Raw genomic sequence first — 26,069 nt, 5'->3', positions numbered from 1 at the left:
TGCCTCGGGTGCCGTCGAGGGGTATACCGGCAATGGTGTGCCGCTCGAAGACACTGTCCCAGCACTACTCCTGGAATTGGTCCCAGTTGAGCTCCGACTCCGCAGACTCACACTTGCCAGTGGCCTAGAAGGAGGTTGTGGCACCGGCTGCGGGTCGACGCGAAGAAGCACCAAGAAGGGCACGCCGCTCTCCAGCACCGCCCAGAGACCGGCACCAGGAGGAGTTGAGACGGCCCTCACCAGAGGTCTCCCGCAGACGGTCCCGGTCCAGGGAAAGCTGGCACTGGTCCCGGTCCCAGGGATACCGGTACCACTCCCGGTCCCGCTCAGCCAGGAGCCGCTCCTTCTCCCGCCGGTGCCGATCGTTGGCACGGCCATGGCCTTCGCAATTGGTGTCGTCGCAGTGCGGCGCCGGCTCCAGCCGCTGTAGCTACCCGCACTGGGGCCCGGAAAGCAGGGACCCTCAAGGGAGCTGGCAACCTCAATGGGGGCCGTCAGGCCATTGGCCTTTCTGGACCTCCTGGGCCTATCAGGAGTGCCAAGGGGCCCTGTCCAGGGCAAGTTACTCAGTGCAGCGGTCCCAGTCTCCGCACCGACGCCAGACAGTGCTGGAGACCAGAGAGTCTGGCTCCGAGCCCGGTGCCGTCCCATGGACTCCCATCCCGGCCTGAGCCAGAGGCCCCTACCATGGGAGATGGGGAGCAGGAGGACCAACCAGAGGGGGTGGAGCAGCAGCTAACCTCCTTGTCTTCCCCCGATGAGGCGGTGGTGGGTACAGAGGTGTCCAGCCCTCCGCCAATAGACCATAGAGCCCACCAGGAACTACTGCGCAGAGTTGCCCAAAATTTGGGGTTGCAGGCCGAGGAGATGGCTGAGCAGGAGGACCCCATGGTGGACATTTTGAGCCCCGAAGGTCCATCCAGAATAGCGGTCCCGCTCATTAAGGCCATCCAGTCTAACTATAAGACTATATGGCAGACCCCAGCCTCCAGCGCTCCAACGGCTAAAGGAGTAGAGTGTAAATACTTTGCCCCATCTAAGGGCTATGAGTTCCTGTTCTGCCACCCGAATCCATGCTCCCTAGTGGTTTCGACTGTGAACGAAAGGGAGCACCATGGTCAACAGGCCCCAGCCTCTAAGGCCAAGGAGGCGAAACGCCTGGACCTTTTTGGTAGAAAGGTGTACTCATCTGGGGGCCTTCAGTTGAGGATTGCTAACCAACAGGCCATCCTCAAGAGGCACAATTTCAACTCCTGGGCAGTGGTGGGGAAGTTTAAGGACAGCCTCCCGCAAGGTTCACAACAGGAGTTCACAGCCCTGGTGGACAAGGGCAAGGCAGTAGCCAAGACCTCTCTCCAGGCCTCCCTGGATTCAGCAGATGCGGCGGCTAGAACAGTCGCATCAGAGGTGCTCATGAGGCGCTCGGCATGGCTCCAGGAGTCAGGCTTGCTCCCCGAGGTCCAGAATACACTCCAGGACTTCCCCTTCGAAGGGTCCGGACTCTTCTGGGACCAGACAGACGCGAGGTTGCATAGCCTCAAGGACTCGCGAGCTACGCTCAAGTCACTGGGTATGCACACCCCGGCGACCCAGAGGAAGCCCTTTAAGCCTCAGCCTCCCCCTCAACGCCAGTACCAGCCTCGCCATAGGCATGAGCCATACTGTAGGCGAGGCAGGGATAACAGGCCAGAACCAAGGCCAGCAGAAACCTCAGCCGGGCACTAAGCCAGGCTTTTGAAGGTGCGCTTGAGGACAGCGTACCAGACCAGTCACCAGATCCGTCCCTTTGTTTCCTGAACTGCCTGTCCTGTTTCCCCCGTGCATGGTCCACCATTACATCAGACCGTTGGGTATTACGCACGGTGCGGAGCGGGTACTCGCTGCAGTTCGCCTCCCTCCCCCCCTTCCCTGTCTCTCTTCAGGGACCCCTTTCACGAGCATCTCCTAGAGGAGTAAGTCCGCTTGCTGCTAGAGGCGGGGGCAGTAGAGGCAGTGCCTCACGGCCTAAGGGGAAAAGGGTTCTACTCCCGGTACTTCCTCATCCCCAAGGCCAAAGGGGTCCTTTGCCCAATCCTAGACCTGCACAGGCTCAAAAAGTTCCTGGTCAAGGCCCAGTTCCGCATGGTCTCTGGGCACCATCATCCCTTCCCTGGATCCAGGGGACTGGTACGTTGCCCTCGACATGAAGGACGCATACTTTCATATCGCCATCTTCCCAGCACATCGATGGTTCCTACGCTTCACCGTGGGCCAAGAACATTACCAGTTTGTGGTTTTCCCTTTTGGACTAGCCACGGCCCCAAGGGTGTTCATGAAGTGCATGGCGGTGGTGGCGGCCTTCTTACGGAGGCAGAGAATCCGGGTGTACCCGTACCTCGATGACTGGCTCCTGGCGGGCCGATCCGAGGCGGAGGTGCGGGGCCATGTGGAGGTAGCCCTGAGATTGTTCCGCAAACTGGGGCTCCTGGTCAACGTCCCCAAGTCCACGCTAGGACCCACGCAGAAAGTGGAATTCATAGGGGCAGTCCTGAACACGATGCAGGCCAGGGCAAGCCTTCCGGTATCCCGATTCTGGGCTATCCAACAAGCAGTGGCCTCCCTGCGCCAGTTTCCAACAACAACAGTCTGCGGCTGCTGGGCCACATGGCAACATGCACACACGTGGTCAGGCATGCCAGACTGAGATTCAGGACTCTGCAGGCGTGGCTCGCTCAGGTGTACTGCCCAGGCAGGGACCCCCTGGACTTGGTAGTGACAGCCCCAAGGGAAGTGCTGGACTCCCTGCTGTGGTGGCAGTCCCAGCCTGTGGTTTGCGAAGGCATCCCCTTTGCCGCCCCACTTCCGGACCCGATGCTGGTAACGGATGCATGTTGGGGACCTCATGACGCAGGAGTTGTGGTCTGAAGCAGAGCAGTCACTCCATATCAACGTGAAGGAGCTCAGGGCAGTTCATCTCGCCTGCCAGACCTTTCACGCCACTCTGAGTGGTCACAGCGTGACAGTTCTGACAGACAACACTACTGCCATGTTTTATATAAACAAGCAGGGTGGAGCTCGTTCCTCGCCACTGTGTCGCGAGGCTCTCCTCCTCTGGGACCTTTGCATAGCCCATGAAATTCACCTCGAGGCGTCCTATCTCCTGGGGGTGCAGAACTAGCTGGCGGACTCACTCAGCAGGTCGTACCACATGCACGAGTGGACGCTCAGGGTGGACATTGTGCTTTCGCTCTTCCGCAGGTGAGGGTTTTCCCAGGTAGATCTGTTTGCCACCAGGGCCAACGCCCAGTGCCCGTGGTTCTGCTCGTTCCAGGGCCGCAGTCCGGGCTCACTCGCGGACGTGTTTGCGATCCTGTGGAGCGGGGGCTTGATGTATGCCTTCCCCCTGCTCCCCTTGGTGCACAAGGTCCTGCTCAAGGTGCGCAGGGCAGCAGTGATCCTCATCGCCCCAGCCTGGGCCCGCCAACACTGGTACACATCGCTCCTAGAGCTGTCGGTGGAGGTCCCAGTAGTCCTGCCCCTACACTGGGACCTCATTACACAGGACGACGGGCGGCTTCTCCACCCCGACCTGCAGTCACTGCACCTGATGGCGTGGAGGCTCTGTGGCTAAATGCCCTGGAGAGCCAGTGCTCCCTTCCTGTGCAGCAGATTCTGCTTGGCAGTAGAAAGCCCTCTACCAGGGAGGCCTATATGGCCAAGTGGAAAAGGTTCTCATGTTGGTGTGAACCCCGACAGGTGCGGCCGAGCCAGGCCCCGGTGCAGGCCATTCTGGAGTACCTCCTGCACCTCAAGCAGCAAGGGCTAGCCCCGTCCTCACTCAGAGTGCACCTGGGGGCCATCTACGCCTTCCATCCGGGGTTCTCGGTGGGCTCAGTGTTTTCCCACCCAATGGTGGGACAGTTCCTTAAGGGGTTGGAGAGGGTGTTCTCGTGTTCCTGCACCCCAGTCCCTCCATGGAACCTTAACCTGCTCCTTTCTAAACTCATGGTACCCCCTTTCGAGCCCCTCGCTACCTGTTCTCTCCTCCACCTTTCCTGGAAGGTGGCGTTTCTGGTTGCCATTACCTCGGCCAGAAGGGTATCCGAACTGAGGGCCCTCACCTCTGAGCCACCGTACACAGTATTTCATAAAGACAAGGTGCAGCTCCGGCCGCACCCCAAGTTCGTCCCTGAGGTGGTCTCCCAATTCCATCTGGGCCAGGATATTTGTCTGCCGGTGTTCTTCCCGAAACCCCATACAGACCCGAGTCACTGCAGCTTGCACACCCTGGATGTGCGTTCTATTTGGAGCGCACCAAGCCCTTTTGCAACTCTGCGCAGCTGTTTGTGGCTGTAGCTGAGAGGATAAATGGCCACCCAGTGTTGGCGCAGCGGATTTCGTCTCGGATAACAAGCTGCATCTGGACGTGCGATGAGTTCGCAGGTGTTTCGGCCTCGGTGGTCATGGCCCACTCGACCAGGGCACAGGTGACTTCCACGGCGTTCCTGTCACAGGTCCTGATCCAGGAGATCTGCAGAGCAGCCACCTGGTCCTCGGTGCACACCTTCACGACCCACTATGTGGTCAACCAGCAGGCCAGAGAGGACGCGGCAGTTGGCAGAGCGGTCCTCCGAGCAGTTGTTCCGTGACTCCTACCCTCCTCCAGAGGTAAGCTTGTAATTCACCTAATGTGGAATGGACGTGAACAAACACACAAAGAAAAAATGGTTACTTACTTTCTCGTAACTGTTGTTCTTTGAGATGTGTTGTTCACGTCCATTCCACCACCCACCCTCCTATCCCTCTGTCGGAGTTGCCGGCAAGAAGGAACTGGAGGGGGTCGGGCCGGCAGGGGTATATATGCACGGCGCAGTGGCGACACTTCGGGGGGCCGCCGGCCCGACGGGAGCCGCTAAGGGAAAAAGTTTCCGACACTCGTGCACGCAGCGTGTGCACACCTAATGTGGAATGGACATGAACAACACATCTCGAAGAACAACAGTTACGAGAAATGTTTCAGAGTAGCAGCCGTGTTAGTCTGTATTCACAAAAAGAAAAGGAGGACTTGTGGCACTTTAGAGACTAACCAGTTTATTTGAGCATAAGCTTTCGTGAGCTACAGCTCACTTCAGTAACTACTTTTTTTTACAGGCTGGATTTCTGTCTTCAATTACAGTTGTGCAAACCCTTTAAAGCGAATAGGTTTGTATAGGCATAAATTGGGTCAGAATATAGCCCTGCAACTGGAACTTGTGATATTTTGATCACTTGTGAGCCAGAATAGAATCCAGCTCACTGACCTGTACCTGTGTTAACTCTGCTGAGCTAACAGGAGTAAAAGGTAGTAAATTTTATTAGAAGCAGAAGATATGACTTTCCATACACATTGGGAGCCAATCTGTAAGTAAGAAGGTGCCATTTCTACATAATAATGTCTCAAAGTAGAACCACACTTTTATCTGTGTGGTCCCTGCTGGGAACTTCTGCTGCAATAAAACATTTCCTCCAGAATAGTTGTCTAACCACTACTCCATTCGCTTTCCATCATAAGCCTTTCTTCTTGGAACTGTTTTTCATAGTGGAAGGATATATTCTGTAAAATAGCAACAAAATGTGTTCCCTTTAAAAATTTTTTTTTTTTACAACTGAAGCCATGAGTTCCAAACAACAAATGCCTGTAGTAGTAGTAATAAGCTGCTGTATTTTCTTAATGACAGAAAAGGAGAGAGTGGAAAAATATAGAACAGCGTTCCACCCTGTGACAAAGCAGAAAAGGGTTAAAAAGCTGCTCTTGGGGCAGAGCCTGAGACACAAGATATTTGTGTCACATAACTGACAGGTTGATATGAATGGATCGTTAAAGGACTGGCTAAAACCCACCCATATTAATGGAGAATCCCAAAAGACGACAAGAAACCCAAGGACTGAACAGCTGACATCTAACAACGGGAAACTCTGGCAGGCAGAATATATGACTTCAGCATGTGTCTGCAGGAGGAGGACAATGGACTGAGAGATGCCAGGAGGCTAGGGTAAGAGCTGGCCTTTGGAGAAAGACAGGAGCTCATCTGAGACTGAAGGACAGAGGGACAGAGAAAGAAGCCAAGATGGTTCCATCAAGGGTGTCCTGGGTTGGCCAGTATGAACTATGTCTTAATCTTTGCTTTTCTGTGCTTCCAGTTGAGTAATAAACCCTACTCTGTTTCAAAAAGGCTGCCTGATATCATTACAACTACTTGCAGAGATGCATCAAACTCTGAAGATGGCAAAAAGTTACTGAATTGGAGCTCCATCTCCACTGGACTCACGGGCCAGATCTCACAGTGTGTAAAACGAGTGCTGGAGCCCAGAGGCTCAATCCTGGAAAAGTGGCCAATTGGCCAACCCTAAAGGAAGAGTGAAACCCCTTAGGGGCCTGGCACACTGAAGGGATTTAAACAAGGGACTGTTTAAAAGCTGGGGCTTAGCACAGCTCCTGTGATGTATGACACACCCATAATTAAATAAGTGTGAGTTCATTACTATAGCTGTCTAACCTCAGAGCTAGTATTCAATTTTATAAGGGCAGAGAGAAAGAGAAAAACTTATATAACCAAACCTAGGGCTAGAGTAAGAGCTGTCCTTACGTTCATTAACAGATTTATCAGATCATCTAGTCTGACTGCCTGTATGACACAAGCCATAGAACTTCATCATGATTAAAGCATATCTTTCAAAAAGGCATCCAGTCTTGAGTTGAAGACTTTAGGAGATGAAGAATTCGCCACCTGCCTTGAAGCATCCTTGTATGTGCTACCCAGACCTGTGGTCCAGGTGAATAGAAGTAAGTGAACACTGTTATATCCGTTTACTTCTCCTTCCCCAGGAGCAGGTGAGGGAGAGGAGGAGACTAGGGAATGGGCAGAACCTGGACGTCATCTCCTCTGTCTTCTGGCCAGTACAGTTGAGTTGGCATGAGGTGTGCTATACGTTGCTGCTGGTACAGATCAGCAGAGGAGACATTCTGATTCTGAGGCATTTCTCTCACAAAATCCTTTCATTGTTCCTGGAGTAGAGCAACTTACGTACCACTCTTTGCTCAGGGATGTCCTAAAGTCACAATTTATTCCTTAAAGAGCAGAAATTTCAAAATTTAACACTTTCTCCAGAACCTTTTCACTCTTCACTTACATCTAATTGTATCTTAAAAAATGAAAGCGACTTTTTAACTATTCATTGGCTTATTCCACACAAAAATACCCAGTAGTGAGTTGGTCAAAATTGTAAAATATATACACTTGATCATTCCATGTGAGCTGACAGTGACAATGTTAGAAAAATTTAAAATCCATGTTTATACATTTACCCTCTCGAAACAAAAAGATAAAGACCTTTTCTTTCAAGCTACAGTTGCTCAAATTACTTCAGGAAATGCCAAACTTTTTATGTCCCTGAAATAACATTTTGCTGAGCTGTCTCACTAATTGTAAAATACAGTCATGGTCAGAAGGCAAAAAAGAAGTCAACAGAGAAGGCGGCTGCTTCTTAGAAATGGCATCTGGTAATGGGTTAGAAACTGAGCAACAATAGATTCTGAATCCATCTGTATCTTTGCTGAATTGTGCTGTGGTTTGTCACACTGGAATAAGTGTCTTCTGTTACTAGTAGAAAACATTCTTCCTTAATTTTGAGCACTCTTTAGAATATATTTTAATTATGTCAAGAGACAGTTTGTTATTATAATGTACTAACAGTATAATTGGAAAGTTGACGAAATTTGTAAATTTGAATATTTATAGCAATTTTAGGTATTTTCCATCCTTCTACTTAAGAACGCATTGTTCCAAATTAGTGATTCAGTTTGATGCTCCTTTTCAAGCAAATATGTTATATTTAATCCTCCTAAAGTGGTGTGACTTTAATATAATTTCCACTCTATTTGATGAAGAGCACCACCAGATTGAGACAGTGTCAATCTTGACCTCCTGATATCATTCCTAATAGATCTGTCTTGTGAGTCAGAAAATGATTAAGACAGTGCTTAGCTTAAAAAAATATGTTTTACTGAATTGCCAGAGGTGGTCTTGCCTCCACTGGTTTCCATAAAGGGCATTGGGGCATCTTCCTAGTAGAAGTCTATTCATATATAGAACTCTCTCCATATTTACTCTGCTACATTGGTTGAGTCATTTGAGAAACTTTATACAGTTACTACTACTCTGGCATTTTAACAGACTTTCCTTAATAAACTCAGGCCTGGGCTACACTACGAGTTTGTCGGCTTTAGCAGTGTTAAATCTGAATTAATCCTGCACCTGTCCACACAACGAAGCCATTTTTTCGACATAAAGGGCTCTTAAAACCAATTTCTGTACTCCTCTCCAACGAGGGGATTAGCGCTGAAATTGACATCACCATTTCGAATTAGGGTTAGTGAGGATGCAATTCGAAGGTATTGGTCTCTGGGAGCTATCCCACAGTGCACCATTGTGACTGCTCTGGACAGCACTCTGAACTCGGATGCACTGGCCAGGTGTACAGGAAAAGGCCCGGGAACTTTTGAATCTCATTTTCTGTTTGGCTAGGCGAGCTCATCAGCACAGGTGACCATGCAGAGCTCATCAGTACAGGTGACCATGCAGTCCCAGAATTGAAAAACAGCTCCAGCATGGACTAAATGGGAGGTACTGGATCTGATCGCTGTATGGGGAGAGGAATCTGTGCTATCAGAACTACATTCCAAAAGGCGAAATGCCAAAACATTTCAAAAAATCTCAGAGGCCATGAGGGACAGAGGCTACATCAGGGACACAATACAGTGCCGGGCAAAACTTAAGGAGCTCAGACAAGCGTACCAGAAAATCAAAGACTCAAACAGACGCTCCGGGACAGAGCCCCAGACATGCCGCTTCTACACTGAGCTGCATGCAGTTCTAAGGGGGGCTGCCGCCACTACCCCACCCCTGTCCGTGGACTCCGAGGATGGGATACTCTCCGCCATGGCTGAGGATTTTGCAGATGGGGAAGATGACGAGGAGGAGGACAAGCTTGGGGAGAGCACACAGCACACTGTTCTCCCCGGCAGCCAGGATCTTTTTATCACTCTGACTGAAATACCCTCCCAACCCAACGAAGCCAGAGAAGGGACCTCTGGTGAGTGTACCTTTTTAAATATAATATATATTTAAAAATGCTTGCTTTTATAATGATTAAATAGCCCTGAGGACTTGGGATGCATTCGTGGCCAGTATTGCTACTGGAAAAGTCTTTTAACGTGTCTGGTGATGGAGCGGAAATCCTCCAGGGACATCTCCCTGAAGCTCTCCTGGAGGTACTCTAAAAGCCTTTGCAGAAGGTTTCTGGGGAGAGCAGCCTTATTCCGTCCTCCATGGTAGGACACTTTACCATGCCATGCTAGTAGCAAGTAATCTGGTATCATTGCATGACAAAGCCTGGCAGTGCATGGTCCCGGTGTTTGCTGGCATTCAAGCAACATCCGTTCTTTATATCTCTGTGTTATTCTCAAGAGAGTGATATTGTTCATGGTAACATGGTTGAAATAGGGGAATTTGATTAAGGGGACATTCAGAGGTGGCCATTCCTACTGGGCTGTTTGCCTGTGGCTGAAAATAAAACCTCCCCGCAATTAGCCATGCAGTGGGAGGGGCGGCCATTAGCTCTGAGCTGTTTGCATTTGGCTGGCAGGGATCTTCCCTGATACCAGCCAGGTGGTGGGGGGAGGGGAAAAGCGATCATCCCAGAGAATTGGATGGGGGGAGGGGGTTAGTTTGGTTTCTGCTGCTGCACATTAACAGGAAAACTGCAGCAATAAATGGCCAACTCAACGGGCTTTGCTTGATATGGGAAAGGAGGGGGCTGCTGTTATGAAGGTTGCAGAAGCCAAAAGACTATGGCTCACCATGGCTGCCTGCAAGCCGAATTCTGTTGCCCGGCCCTGCGTGTGGGATCTCTAACACCAAAGCCGCAGGCACTCAATATAAGATGCAAAATGCGACCTTGTACCAAAATCACATGTGCTATGTAATGTGAATAGTGTTGTTCACTGTGAAAGAGTATAGCCATTGTTCTGTAAAATGTATCTTTTTAAATACTTCACTCCCTTTTTTTCCTCCAGCAACTGCAAATGTTTCAAGCCTCCCTCCTCTGTCCCAGAGGCTATTTCAGATAAGGCGGCGAAAAAAACGCACGCGCGATGAAATGTTCTCTGAGCTCATGCAGTCGTCCAGCACTGACAGAGCTGTGTAGAGGGACACAATAGCAGAGTACAGGACAGTAGCCGATGAACGTGAGGAGAGGTGGCGGCAGGAAGATCAGAGGAGGCATGAGGAAATGCTGGGGATACTGTGTGATCAAATGGACATGCTCCGGCGTCTGGTGGAGGTTCATGAATGGCAGCAGGATCACAGACTGCCGCTGCAGCCCCTGCTTAACCGCGCTCCCTCCTCCCCAAGTTCCATAGCCTCCTCACCCAGACGCCCAAGAACGCGGTGTGGGAGGCTCCGGGCACCCAACCACTCCACCCCAGTGGAGAGCCCAAGCAACAGAAGGCTGGCATTCAACAAGTTCTGTCTGTAGCCCCACCACAGTTAGGGAATCCCATTGCAGCAAAGCTATCCACTATGACCTGCGCATTTCTCAGAGTCAGTACCTTTGATAGCAGCAGCTCAGTGATTGCGTTGGCTACTTGCATCACAGCAACCCCCACAGTAGATTTGCCCACTCCTAATTATTACCGACTGACTGTTAGCTGTCTGGCATTACAAGCTTCCACAGGGCTATTGCCACTCGCTTGTGAACTGTGAGGGCTGCTCTCATCTTGGTATTCTTGCACTTCAGGGCAGGGGAAAGCAAGTCACAAAGTTCAAATGCGTAAGGGCACTTCCATGGAACTTTGTGACGAAACTTAAAAGGGAAATGACCTGGCTGAGTCACTCCCATGTTTGCCCAGGCACCCCGACCTCATCGAGGTCGGTTAAAAGAGCACCCTGGACTATGTCGACGACAGCTAGCAGTCATACTGCAGTGTCTGCTGCCAAAAGCAATGCAGTACCACATCTGCCAGCACCCAGGAGACATACGGTGACGGTTAGCTGAGCGGGCTCCATGCTTACCGTGGTATGGCGTCTGCACAAGTAACTCAAGAAAAAAGGCACAAAACGATTGTCTGCCCTTGCTTTCACGGAGGGAGGGAGGAAAGGGGGGCCTGATGATATGTACCCAGAACCACCCGTGACAATGTTCTAGCCCCATCAGGTACTGGAATTTCTACCCAGAATTCAAATGGGTGGTGGAGACTGCGGGAACTGTGGGATAGCTACCCACAGTGCAACGCTCCGGAAGTCGACGGTTGTCTCAGTACTGTGGGACACACTCCACCGACTACATGCACTTAGAGCATTTGTGTGGGGACACACACAATCGACAGTATAAAAACGCTTTTTACAAAACCGACTTCTGTAAATTCAACCTAATTTTGTAGTATAGACAAGGCCTCATATTTAATCTCAATGAATAATGTCCTAAAAAATCTTAAATTTGACTATCAATTTTCTTGTTCAAAATTGTACTTATTTAAGGACAGACAGGCAGAAATGGGTTTCCTTCTACCCATTGATCAATCATTCTCAAAACATGAGAGGAAAAAGGAGGACACATAGTCTCATGAATAAACAGCACACTTTTGCTTCCTCCTTAGAATCTCAAAGTGACAGAGTGATGGGGAAGAGAGAAAAATCAAAGTGCAGCTTCATATAGAAACTGGAGTGAGTGCTACCAAATCTGTGTCTATGTAGCTGAAGTGAGACTGCCTTCTCCACAGCTGTAAATATAATGGTCATGTTGGTGGAAAAGGAAGAAAGAGATTAAAAACACAAAGAAGAAGGAGGAGGACAAAAGAGACAAGAGGAAGGCGAAGAGAAAGAGAGTTAAATGGGAGGAAAATAATTTTTAACCAAGTCGTTTATCAAATAATGTATTATACATCGACTAAAGATAGGAATTTGCTTTTGGTTCTGTTGATGTGCGTTCATTGTAGGCAGACATCTTTTAAACAGCATAATCTGGATATTGATATGTGCTAGGTTTATAGGTTTCCCCCTTGCCTGTGATCATCTCTTGCTCCTAATGTAGACTTTTAAATTAACTGTGACAGAAGAAAAATAAGGAAGATATTGAAGTAAAGTAGAATGCCCCCAAAAAGGGGATAAGGGAAGAAACTCTAAAATGTCCCAAAATAAATAACTAAAATTGGCCAACTATCATTTAAACAGCCAGCGTCAAAGCAGGATACCATGTGCATTTGATATCTCCCATCCTTCATTCAGTTATGTGTGAAAACAAATTCTCAGATGACTTTAGAGGAACTCTGTTGCTTGACTAAAAAGGGGCTGAATCTCATTTACACTGTATTGCTCCAGCAGAATAAAGGGGTCTTAAAGGGGCTTAGATGTAAATGAGAATCAGAGTTGAACTGAAATAGACTTGTGACTTTTTCTGAGTTTCATCAGTTATATTGAATACCACTAAAACCAATAATTAAGGCAGAATATGTACAGAATATGATATATAACACACGATATATAATTTAAAACATTTTAAATATTAAAACCAGCTATCCATATCAACAGCACTAACGCATTCTAAAACATAATTACTGTGCCATTATTCCATGTCTCAGCTGGTCAAAGCCACTTGATATTTGGTCTTGTGCCTCACAATGTACCTATATGCAATTTATGATGCAGCAAACATGTCCTGATGTACTTTCTTGCTCTATTATACTATACTGTAGAGTGCACTTCCCTGGATCTTTTGGTATTTCCATTCACTTCATGTACACTATAGACCTCTGTGCACTTTAAGGGTTAATCCGTTTATTTTTGTTGTTGCTTCTTAATTCAGAAATCGTGACTGTTCTTGAAAAGGACAAGTGGCCAATATTAAATCTTATGGAAGAATTACAAGTATTGATTTTGGAGAATCACTCTAGTCCTATATGAACATCTTAGAGAGAGTCATATTTAAATATAACCATTATTACTGAGATTCTGAACTCTTGACTCATGAAAGCTCCCTTTAAAATCAAGAGGAGTTTTGACTGTGTAAGGCGGGAGCATGGAGCCCAAAAGAAGACTCTATGCCCATGCTACTGCCTTTTACATTGGAAGTGCTGCTAAAGTTCAAGGTTGTTTCTGTAGTTATATGTAGACTATGTGAGAATTAACAAAAACATGATACATGTAATTATTCAAGCAGTCAGAATAAAATACATTTAGAGATATTGATCCCATTCATCTGAGTTAAATGCTGAAAATGAATTTGTTTTGAGGAATGCTGCTCCCAAAGACAGCTGCTATGGACAAGGCACTGCATTACCCTTTCAAAGAGGCAGAAATTATAGCAGTTATTTCTTTTGCTTTAAGCAAAAGAGTAAATTGGTAACATTTTGCCAGTTCAACAGATCTCATAAATTGCTAGTTAAGGATGCCCTTCCCTTAAGCTATGATCAGCCAGTAAGTGATTGCTGTCATGATGTCCACCACAGGTCCCACAGACTTGTGTTTTGTGGCTTTAACTTGTATTTGTTTGGGAAGTTTTGTGAATAGACTGTCATTGTTGCCATTCTGAAGTGGAATGAACTTTCCTGATAGTGAAGTGGAATTAATCTCTTACCATTAATAAAGTTGTTTTTTCCCTAATTCACTTCCAAAGTTGTTAGTATTGTTATTGGTCAAACTCTGGTCTCCTTGATACTGCTGTAAGTTCAGAGTTACTCCACTGAAATCACTGAAGTTGTTCTGGATTTATGCCAGTGTAACTGAAAGCAGAATTTGGCATGGTTACTTCAAATGCATCTACATTGCTATTTATGAAATCACAATAAGGGAATATGTAACAGTCTGCTTCCTGCCATATTTAAGTTCCACCCTTCTCCCACTTTTGGGGTGCACTCTGAGAATGTTTTATGTTTTACTAAAACTTGGTGTAGGATTCCATGAACTCAGTGTCTTCATTATTAATTTTTTCTGTATTTTCAGGAATTATTTACTTGATATCAACTCTCAGTCATTTGGATCATACCATGATGTTCTTGACTGTTTCTGCACGGGATGGAGGTGGCCTTACCTCCGTTGTTAATGCATCCGTCACAGTAAACATCCTCCAGACCACTTTGGCACCAGCTATATTTGAGAGGTCACGGTATACCTTTTCTGTTCCTGAAGATGTCCCTGAAGGCAGCCCTGTTGGAACTGTAAAAGCCAGAGAGCCTTCAAGTAAGTTGTCCTGTTAGATTGCATTCAGACAGATTACAACACGTTCTAATTGTAACTGGTACAGAAACATATGAAAAAGATCTCTCTCTTTTAGCTCATCATTTTTTAAAATGTTTCAAACATACTAGTAGGCTGGTGGACTCAATCATCCACCTGTGGAAAAAATCAGCCACACCGAGATCAGTTCATAGTCCTTGCCTCAGTGATCTCTGTATTGTCCAACACGCAAAAAAGGAAATGTCGAGTGAGAACGCAAAATAATAGTCCTGTTTCTAACATAATCTGTGGGACCCTTTGGCATCTTAGTAGTCAGAGCCTCCACCCAGCATAGGTGAATTTGCGGAGCGTCTCACCCCCTCGTAGTCGTCCACTGCAGTTACAGGAGTGTTTTCCCAACTCTCTCCTGGAGGTTCCCTCTGAGAATTGAGACCCACATTTATATTCCTGCCTGGTAATCATCAGACCCAGTCACCTGATGCTGGCCAACTGGGTCAGATGATTCTCTGCACCTGCCTGCCAGGCTTCTCTCCACAACAGGAATAACCAGGCTGTAAAAAGAACAGTTCACCATTACAATACTATATACAAGAAGTATGCTTAAGTTTACAACTGGATCCCCTTTGTATGCCTTTAGAACATAGATTCCCAAACTGTGGTCCATGGAGCACTTCTTGGTGGTCTGTGGTGAGCTGGTAGGTCACATGGGGTACTGCTTCCACCCTAATTGGTCCACACTGAAAAAGTTAACAAATCCCGTTATTAGAGCAATAGTAAGGTGCAACTCTTTGAGGGAATCTAGACAACTCGTTGCCTCAAAAAATGTTTTCCCAAATCAAATGGCGAAATCCTGGTGATCTTATAATGTTTTTCTAAATCTATTTTATTCTTTATTTTCTTAGAGGAAAAGGCTCAAATCCTGCTACATTCTTTATAGCTGCAGAAGACCCTAACTGGGCAGCTCTGGTGTGGCTCTTCTGCAGATCATTGTGGAGGCAGGATTTGGGAATCTCGCAAAAGGAATCCAAATACCATGTTGGTGATGGAGTTCTACATATAAGGAAGCAGGGGCAAGGGCTTTGGATAGATTTGTGAGTACATCAATCCACCGCCTTTCTCCCCCATGGAAGGACAGTGTATTGGCTGCAGGTGTCCTGCCAGGGCTAAAGTAGTGCCCAGGGAGTGGCTCTGCTAATGTTCTATGGTCCTGTGGAAAAGGATGGGAAAGAATATTAAGCTGTAGTGGAATATTTAGTGATCTTGGACATAGTAAAAGTACATTTAGAGAAAAACTCAATGAAATGCAATTCTTTTAATGTATTGCCATGTATCTCAGTTCTTGCTGTAGTGAATCTCAGCTTATAGTGAAATTGTTCTGTTAAAAATGGCATAATTATTGGAGGTTTTCACTATATTTTATATAACGAGAAGAAAATGAGAGAGCAATGACATTTTCTCTATAAAGGTTTATCATACCAGGGAGTTGAAAATCAAACATCTCATAAATGGACAAAATAGATGCAGTCAAATGCAGCCTGTATAGTATTCATTTTATTGAAGGGCTCCAGGGACATGAGCAAGAAAACATAAAGAGCTCAGGAAAGAAAAACATCTGTAAAGGTGATTTCATTTTTTCAGCTGATTCTAACAACATTGCAGCATATTCTTCACAGATGTTCTTTAGTGTATTGTATTAAACACTTATATTATCAGTTGCTTATTTTTTTTACATCGGTTGTTTTTGTTCCCACTTGTAGATACTTTAGAAGTGATCTCTTACAAAATTTCCTCCGGTGATCCTTATGGAAGATTCTCTATTGACCCTCAGTTTGGAATCATTCTCACCAAAAAGCAGCTGGACCATGAAACTCAGTCTCTCATTGTGCTTACTGTCCAGTCGCAGTTGGGCAGCTCCGCTGTCTACAGTAGCACCCAGGTCAATATATCTGTGATTGATGTCAATGACAATCCTCCAGTATTTCTTACAGAATTTGATAAGATAACTATATCTCATAGTACAGTACCTGGCACAGCTCTGTACATTGCTCATGCAGAAGATAAAGACAGTGGGCTAAATGGGGTAATCAAATATACTATTGCAAACAGGCAGTCAAATGCATTTACCATTGATCCAAGCCTTGGGGTGGTATATCTCACCAGGACTCTGTTCACAGATAAGCAGCATGAATATGCTCTGCACATAACTGCTGAAGATTACGGAACTCCTCCACTGAGTTCTCTGATAATGCTGACGGTGATTGTTGAAGAGCAAAAGATGGGCACCACCTTGACTTTTGAAAACTTGGTGTATCAAGTGGAAGTCAGTGAGACTTCTTCACTGGATGCCAAAATTCTACAAGTACAAGCCCACACACAAGTTCCACAGCACACTGCCTCACAGATGGTGTACTCCCTGGAGCCTAGCACAGATTCTGCTGCATTTGGAATTGACCCTGTCACTGGCTGGATTTACCTCCGGAAGTATCTGAACTATGAATTTACACAGATGTACAATTTTAGAGCCTTTGTCAGCAGCCCAGAGGACAGCTCAGGGCAAAATGCGAGTACATCAGTAATTGTTAATGTCCTGGATGAAAATGACAATTCCCCGATGTTCATGCGTGATCTTTATTTTTTTGAAATTGAGGAAAGTCCAGTTCCCCGAGGTGTGGTTGGTACCATCACAGCAATTGACAGAGACTCAGGAAGAAATGGACAGCTTTCCTATTTCCTCTTGTCAGATGGAAAGTTTTTCAAGATTAATTCCAACACAGGTAGCATGTTATGAGTTGTAATCTCCCCGTTATTTCTTTTAGAAAGAAGTCTTCCTCTAAAGGAATTAATGTAATGTGTGAAGTCCAGGAACTGTCATGTCTCTCTTGGGTGGGCGTACGCATAATTAATATGCATAATTCAGAGCCTCAAAAAGTTGGGATGGAATAATCAGTGAAGAATAGGATAACCTAGAGGGTTTGTTTTTTCACTCTCAACTCAGTCATAGCTTTTCTTTGCTTACTCATTCATAAGTCTGTGTTTGACCTTAGAAAATTTGGGAGTATTAAATAATAGCTTCAATAAATCATATGAAAAATTCCTAATTGTCTAGTGGTCAAGTAAGGTTGAAAAGAAATGATCAGCGAGAAACAAGAATGAAAGGAATAGTGACATTTTAAAGGGAGCACATTTGTGAAAATCTTGAATAGTATATGTTAAAACTGTGAATTGAAGATATCAGTAGTGTTGCAAAAAGAAAATTGTCTCAGAAAAGTTATGCACTGTAAAATGAATCCCAAAATGTTCTCAGTGATAACCATTATCTCCAGTATGTTTTCGTAGTGTAGAATAAAATACTGAAAGTCATGCAGAAGGGAAGCCTTTAAGAAACACAGGTACTGTGAATATGCTGACTAGCAAGACACATCTGCAATGTGAGATTCCACCACGTAAAATGGTGTATACCCAGGGGTCAAAGGGCCCTTCTAGATACTTTGGAAATGTGATATCTCAAAATGAAACTACTGTTTCAAAGTAAAGTCTTGTATAATAAGCTTATGAAAGTTTAAAGGTAAACAAAGAGAGGGAGACAAGTAACAGAGAAGGTCTTAAAATGTATAATATAAGTTCATCTGTCTGAAAAATAGGGACACTCAAAATCCTCAGATAAATGTGAGTGCACTTGAGCAGCTGTCCGGAAGCTTGTATTAAATTTGACCACTGGAATCTCCAGCCTCAGAGTACGGTGAAGATTAGGTTTGCTGATCATGAGAGAGACTCTGTGTTGAGTTTCCTAACTCTGAAGCACAGTGAAGATAAGGTCAGCAGTTAAAGTCTGCACTTCAGGTTCTCCAATCTGGGATACAATAAGAGAGGGTCAGATTTCTCCTTTAAAATAGCCAGCCTGCACAGTTGGCTAATATTGTTTCATTGTGCGAGTTTCTGGGATCCAGAGTACAGTGAAGAGTGTAGTATGACCCTGGGGTATATAAGTAAACTTTGATTAACTAGGTGTTTTTGTGGAATGAAGTTTAGTAAACTGGGATAATATTCTCTATACTGTAGTAGGTATATCAAATGACGCAAGCAGTTGGTTTAAACTCTGCATATTTCTATGAATTTTATACAGTCTATTAAGATTTCACTAATACAATGAATACACTAATTCAGTGCCTTTTCCCCCTTTTTTAAAATTTTTTTGTTTTGTTTTTTGGTCCAACAGGTGAAATTATAAACTGGGTTGCATTAGACCACGAGCAGCAAACTCACCATCGATTGATCGTACTAGTGACTGACCACGGTGCTCCCCGGCGTAATGCCACAACAACTGCATATATCTTAGTTGCTGACCTCAATGATAATCAGCCTTACTTCCCTCAGATTCCATCTGGAAAAGAAGTAACCTTCAAGGTTTGTAGTAACTGTTTCAGTGATTTTCTAATCTGGTCAATCATAGGAGTGCAGGATTTGTTTTGAGCACCATCTTGTGGCAAAAAGCTTGAATTGTAAATGAGACTTCCTTCCAAAGCTCAGTTCACACACCACAGTGTTGTGAAATACATGTGCTCTGAGTGCTACATGGACATTATTAAATCAAGTGTATTCTCTCAGTAAGACATGTCTTTTATTCCATGTGAAAGTTACATTGCCTGTTTCCCCTAGCATGACCTAAACGAACAGCGTATTCAGATTCAATTAACAGCCTGACATTTTAGGGTCAGTATCAAATAAACAACTTTTTAAAGAAAATTACTTCTAATGTATTAGTTGCTTTTTATTATGGTATTAAATATCATAGGGCAAAAATTGGGTAAGGCATTCAAGATTTGGCTTCATGTATCATATGGGCAATGTGAATGTATGAACAGTTGGACTTGAACTGTTTCAGGACCATTAGGAGCTGAAGATTGTACTGGTATTTTCTTTAAATTTTGCATCTCATGTTTTACTTATGCTCTCAGAAACAAGAGATATTAATAATTTCTGTAGAGAAGAGACATGTGGACAAATGAACTTCATTGGAGATTTGCTAGAAATATATTAATTTAGCAGTATCTCTGAAATGTAGCTTATTTTCACTGACTGTAGCCATTTCTAGAATGGAAAGTGCTCCTACTATATAAGTACTGAAGTTAACTGTTTTGTGGTGTATGAATTCAATTATGACGCATTAATGTCCTTTATAATATGTAAAGTGCTCTTGTAAACACATTGTTTGATGGCAGGTTTTGGAAGGACAGCCAGAAGGTACACTTGTCACCACTGTGTTTGCAAAGGACCTTGATTTTGGAAACAATGGTGTAGTGTTATATTCAATATTGTCAGGTAAGAATTTATAATTATTGTGCCCAATAGAAAGTGTATTAAAATAATGATGGGTCTAAGGGAGCCGCTACACATACAGAGTCTGGTTCCTGTTTACACTGAGGCTCAATTAGATAACTCTGGCAGTGAAAAGGGGCCTTGAAGTGAGACTATGTTTACAACCACTTTTGAGCTCCTTTTATGCTGCCGTAGCAGAGCCCTCCGTATAAGTAATAATCAGGGTACCATATGACAAATAGGTCATACCAAAATGATCGCGGAGGCATGAGCAGCTAGCTTCCTTCCCATCACCCTCTGCCTCTTCACAGGGGTTTACTTGCTCCTATGACAAGTCACAGAATCTTCAGTTAAAAACTGCAGCTTTCCCAAGAGTAGGACCATAATCATCCAACAGCACATACAGTACAGAGTTTGTCATAATGAGCAACTCTTCAACATCTCAATGGAAAAATGATCTCCTCTTTCCCATGACCAAGTGAAAATCTTCCTGCTATAGGAACAGTTCATGACAGTCTGAGACAGGCATCATAAGAACATAAGAGCGGCCATACTGGATCAGACCAAAGGTCCATCTAGCCCAGTAGCCTGTCTTCCTACAACGGTCAATGCCAGGTGCCCCAAAGGAAATTAATAGAACAGGTATCATCAAATGATCCATCCCCTGTCACCCATTCTCAGCTCCTGGCAATCAGAGGCCAGGGACACCATCCCTGCCCATCCTGATGAATAGCCATTGATGGACCTATCCTCTATGAACTTACCTAGTTCTTTTTTGAACTCTGTTATAGACTTGGTCTTTACAACATCCTCTGGCAAAGAGTTCCACAGACCAACTGTGCATTGTGTGAAAAAATAGTTCCTTTTGTTCGTTTTAAACCTGTTGCCTATTAATTTCATTTGGTGACCCCTAGTTCTTGTGTTATGAGAAGGAGTAAATAATACTTCCTTATTTACTTTCTCCATACCAGTCATGATTTTGTAGACCTCAATCATATCCCCCCTTAATGGTCTCTTTTCCAAACTGAAAAGTCCCAGTCTTATTAATCCCTCCTCATACGGAAGCCGTTCCGTACTCTCTAATAATTTTTTTTGCCCTTTTCTGAACCTTTTCCAATTCCAGTATATCTTTTTGGAGATGGGGTGACCACGTCTGCATGCAGTATTCAAGATGTGGGTGTACCATGGATTTATTATCAAAAGATAATCTGAGCAAACGATGAGGCTTGTGTTTTTTAGCTCAGTTTTTACCCTTTGTTTGGCAATATGTTTGTCTGATATTGTTTGGCAACATAAAAATCCCCCAGAACTCCTACACATAGGAGATGGAATAGGCCTTAGGACCTGATTCTGATTCCAGTGAAATCGATGACAAAGATCTCCTACTTCAACAGGAGAAAGATGGACCCATTTGTGCTAATCAGAGATAAAGATGTGTTCTTGTCTGTCTGTGTCATACATAAAATAAGAAGAGACCATCTAAACAATGAGAAAAACATGGCAGTTCCCTTGGCTATACCACATTATTTGTTCAAGACTGCAAAACCTGTTAAGAATAAAACTTTATTTCTGAAAAACTGTCAGTAAGGCGTTCACATCAGAATTCCGTAACGTTATTTTTTATACCCTGCTTTGTTTCACAGGATTTATGGAGTCAATGTCTTTCATGCTTAATATTTTAAATCTGTAATAATTGACACATAAGACAAACATTTGATTGAATACAGGCTATGCAAGAAAACGGCTCTGATGTTTCCATCTGAGTTCTACAGTTTCTCATCTGTCATCTTTGCTTAGCTAGAGCTCAGACCCATGCCTCAGTCAGTTTAGACTTGTCAGTCTTATTTGTCACTTCAGAGTAAAGAACCAAAACTAAAGTATCATAAAACTAAATTACATCTCACTCTTAAGGAGAAAGGGAGGAAGTAATACCTTCATGGTAAGGCAGAGGTTACTTGTTATTATGAGCTATATTCACTGGTATTTTCATGCACTATACTTGCCATTGTAGGAGGAAAACACCATAACCTCCATAAGGGCCCAGATGTTAAATCTGCTCTCTCCCACCAACAGACACTTTTTAAAATTAAATTTTTACAGCTGGATTGAAAATATTTCCGTTGTAATGTATTTGTGTAATAAGAATCAACAGTTTTTATTAATCTGAAGGTTGGTTTTTATTGCATCTGTTTCTCTGAAATAATACAATTTTTTTCTATTATGCAAAAATTACAAGGTGCTAAGAACCCAGGTATACTCCTAAAAATATAGATCCAGATCGCCACCTCCTGAGGAGAGGACCAAAAGGGACTGAAAACTCCTCTGTGTTGAACTATAGAGTTGTCAAAAAATTGTCCCCTCTAGTGCAATTTGAGAGTTAGAGGGCTGCAGAGCAGGTGGCAGTCAGGGCCTCCCAACCCTGTGGACCAAGTCTGACAAAGTAAAGGCCGGTCTGTAGAGACGGCTGTCTCTCTGCATAGTCCCACCTTCCCTTCAGTGTCACAAAGGTTTCCCCCATTGGCTACACAGCGAAGCCTTGGAGAGAACTCAGTAGGAATGCAAATTATTAAAATGGTTACTACCCCAAAATTTAACTGTTTTTGGTATGTTACTGCTACAAATGTCAAAAGGTTAAATATGTTATACTCTGATTAAAAACCTTATTTGGTCAAATAAAGTAAACTCAAAAAAATCCAGACCCCCCTTCAACTGTGAAATTAGATATTTTGTCAGTGATCAAATCTAGAGGCATCTGACCTTCTCCGATAATACATTTGTATTTCCTGGCTAATGGCATTTCATGTCTAGATCTTTTATTTCACAGTGGAATGTGGCTTAATATTTAAAAAATAAGAAATCAAGAATTTAGTTTTGAGATATTGTTCAGAAGATAATCCAGTACTAAAACATAATAAAGAAATATAGTCTATATTAATTACTATAAGACTACTGTAAAAAACAGGAATCAGTTTGGGATCTGCATGCAGATCCCAATGTTCTTTTCAACAATTAAGGGACTGTCCCAGGATCAAGAGTTATGAATATCAATGTCCACAGTGCAGCTTTCAAGGTCTACAGGGATGCTAGTCACTGAGTAATGTTTAGTGTTCTTAAGATCCTTAAGGAAATTCCCAGCTAAAAACAGATTAACTTGTGTAAAGAAGTTAATCATAAATGGCACCTTTATTTAAGGGAGGAAAACCTTTAAGGGATCATTGTAGTTTACTCAAAAGACACAACTGTTAGCTTTTGAAAGTAAATGTTTCACTTTAAAACAAAAAATAAATCAAAACAAAACACCCTCAAATGCTAAAATCTACAGATGTGCAGGATCATCCAATCACAGTTCTGCTCCTATGTCATCACTCATAGAATGACTGATAATCGGCACAGTCATAGCCTTGAAAACCTCCATCTTTATGGCATCAGTAACTGAAAATAGATCTATCTGGACTTAGTTTACTCTTGTTAATTATACAGTAGCATTTCCGAAAAGTGCACCTGTCTTTACATTTCCATTGCTTCATAAAATATGCCTGTCATCTTTAAGACCACCCAGTAGCACTGGAAAAATACAGCCTTTTACAACTCTTTGCCTAAAGCAGTTCCATTCACAACAATTTCATAAAAACATCCAAGATATGAAATTTAGGAGTGTTGTCATATTGTGAGATTTAGGATAGATATGCGGTTACCACAACTGTAGGAGTTTACATGCCAGGGACATGCAGGGTGACAAAGGTCACAGCTGTCTGCCATAGACAAGTCAAAAGCTTGCTCTCTAGGGGAAGGAGGAGCCCAGACCTTAGTAGAGATGGAATTCACAAACTTCATGTTCCCTGTGGTATCCATACTATTGGAGGGCCTTGCCAGTGACTCCCTCTCACCCAGTGAAGACAAGACCCTTGCCTTCCCTCACCAGAATGAATTGAAGTTGGCAAAAGTTCTTGAATTACTTACCCTCTCCAATGATCAGGTTTCAAAATAAGTGGAAACTTAAATGGGGCTTTATATAGAATACAGTTCCTCTAGAAATCACATAGGAAAATAATTAAGATAATAGCATTTGCATATTGAGGTCACTTATATTTGAGAAAGATCTAGTGTCCTCCTGTGATTAGTCGCTAATGATAGGTTTTCAGAAACAGATTGTGACAGCTTTGGGATTCAGGGCTTGAAAACCAGTTGAGACATCTAAATGAATTACGCAGCACCCTGAATGCCTATGTTCTAATGGCTGGAGGAACAATTCTGTTACAGTTTCATGGTCGGATACCTCAATACCTTACAGTTCTACCTCCTCTTTATCTAGATTTGCAGTATGTGCTGCTTTGTGTGGAAAAGAGCTAAGGAGCTTCGTGAGCATTGGAGAATAGCAGATAAATGAGAGAGCGAGCAGAACAGCGAGTGGATTGGGCAGCAGAGGGGAGGGAAGCACAGTGGAATAGAATACCAGGGCACCAGCAGGGAACTAACCAGGAGGGGAGCACTGGGCGAGTAGGGACCCAACCACCCTAGGTGGCTAGGGTTTTCTTCTTTCCCCACTTCTTCCTCTTTCCTCGGTTTCTTTATTTCCCCCCTCGGTTTCCCTTGCTCTCCCCTCCCCTTTATTAACAGAGCACATTGAGATGCATTGACTCAGCTGCAGTTGCCAGATGCATACTGCCTGTGGAGCACCAACTCAGGCAAATGCAGGGAGTGTGCACTCAAGAGCATTAACTAACAGTCGGAATAGCAATTCTGGAATAACTCCCAGTGTGGACACTGTATTCCAGAATAAAAATCACTTGATTCTGAATTAATATTAGTGTGTTCACAATTCACCACAATTGTTTGTTCCTCAATAGCTATTCTGATCAATTTCCCTGTGTAGAAGGGCCAAGTATCTAAATGTGATATGATTGTATTCCTTTTAATTGAAGGTGGGGGGTGTTGGTTACGAGGGGTGTGGCTGCTCAGCTATTTTTGGTTCTTGGCGAGTAGGCTTATTTCTCAGGCTAGCGGGTGTTGGGTACGTTTTTTCAAGTCCCGATTACATTGATGCATCAGGGTAATAGAGAGCACAGGGAATTTTTTCCTTTCTCTCATGCACCCACTTCAAAGGTATCCAGAACACTGGTGTTTTTGTTCCTCAAGCATTCATGAGAGAGGTAGGCTAGTGTGACCTGAGGCATTGTGCCCCCAAAAGGGGGCGTGGCTGGGAAAGCAGGCCCTCTTCCTCCCCTTCAACTTTAGAGCTAATGCTGGGGGCATTGTATGCTGCAAGAGTATATTATTTGCTGAGCACATTCTCCCTGCACAAAGGCAGGCATTTTACAAGACGGAGTACTCCATAGACAGCATTTGATTGGCAACTGCAGCTGAGACAGTGCACCTCCACAGCTGCTTTTAATGCAGTTGTGGCTATAAAAACCGCACTGTTAAATTGGATTAATATTACTTCTGTTTAAATTGGGTGTTCTGAATTTTATATATCTCTATGAAATGTCACACATAGAATTAGTGCAGTGTTGCATATTAACATTAGATAAATGACCATGACAATTACTTCATGTATGTTGTAAATTTAATTGTTTGCATTATGTGTGTTGTGCATATATATTTACATTGTATATATTTGTTTTTGTACAGAGGTAACCCTTAAAATCTCTGGTTTAGATAACATCTCCTTGATGTTTTCTTATTCTGCCTCATATTTATGGAATCCTGAAACAATACCAAAACTATGTTAAGTAAATCAAAAGTGTGAAGTTTTAAAGTATGGTCTAGATGTGTATGTTTGTCTTTTATTATCCTGATTTTATAATTTGTTAAATCAATAAAGAATATTTTTTTTAAATTCAGCTAATTGGAAACCACCTTCATAAAATTGAAAAGGTTTGACTTAGAATTGTGTGCAGTGGATGATAGTTCTGTTTTGAAAGGATTTTGAGATTTCAAAATTTGGCTTCATTCCACATCTAAGTAAAACTTGAAAATTTCAAAATTCTCTGAAAGAAAATTGCTCCCAAATTTGTTTTGGATCAATCACAACATTTTTATGTACAAAAATGAACCATTTTGTTTAGATTTTGACTTTTTATTATATATTATATTACAATACATAATATAATACTAAATAAAAAATTCTAAACAAAAAATCATTTCAAAGTGAGGGTTTTTCTAAACTATTTTTTCCTAAAGAATTTCATGCAGCATTTTGTTTTCAGTGGAATTGCATTCTCTGATGGAAAATGGCTCCATCTAAGTTTTTCCAACCAGTTCTAGTTTTACTCTGCTTTATTCAAAAACCTTGCTTTTGACTGGTTGCTTATTTTTCTTTCTCTTATCAAGTAAGCAAGGTTCACTCCTCCTGTAGTTTTACTGACTGACACCAATCTTAGATTGTACTTCACACCATAGCTGCACACCATCTGTACAGCATTACTTGAAAGAGAAAAACAAATCTGATTCTGAGAGCTGCTGAGCACCCTCGACTACCATTGACGTCAGTGAGAATACTTG

General features: G+C 43.8%; 1 protein-coding gene across 1 annotated transcript in view; it reads left to right on the top strand.

Annotated features, from left to right (window-relative positions):
- Window positions 1-26,069, top strand: part of DCHS2 (dachsous cadherin-related 2) — a 227,127-nt gene that overhangs the window by 146,488 nt on the left and 54,570 nt on the right. The window contains exons 4-7 of the mRNA XM_077816155.1: window positions 14,016-14,252; window positions 16,007-17,023; window positions 18,466-18,653; window positions 19,469-19,568. Coding sequence (XP_077672281.1) covers window positions 14,016-14,252; window positions 16,007-17,023; window positions 18,466-18,653; window positions 19,469-19,568 — 1,542 coding nt within the window. The remainder of the gene's footprint in view (window positions 1-14,015; window positions 14,253-16,006; window positions 17,024-18,465; window positions 18,654-19,468; window positions 19,569-26,069) is intronic.

Source organism: Eretmochelys imbricata, chromosome 4 (genome assembly GCF_965152235.1).
Source record: "Eretmochelys imbricata isolate rEreImb1 chromosome 4, rEreImb1.hap1, whole genome shotgun sequence".
NCBI classification, from domain to species: Eukaryota; Metazoa; Chordata; order Testudines; family Cheloniidae; genus Eretmochelys; species Eretmochelys imbricata.
Note: the sequence above shows the minus strand (reverse complement) of the source record. Positions and strands in the feature narration are given on the sequence as shown.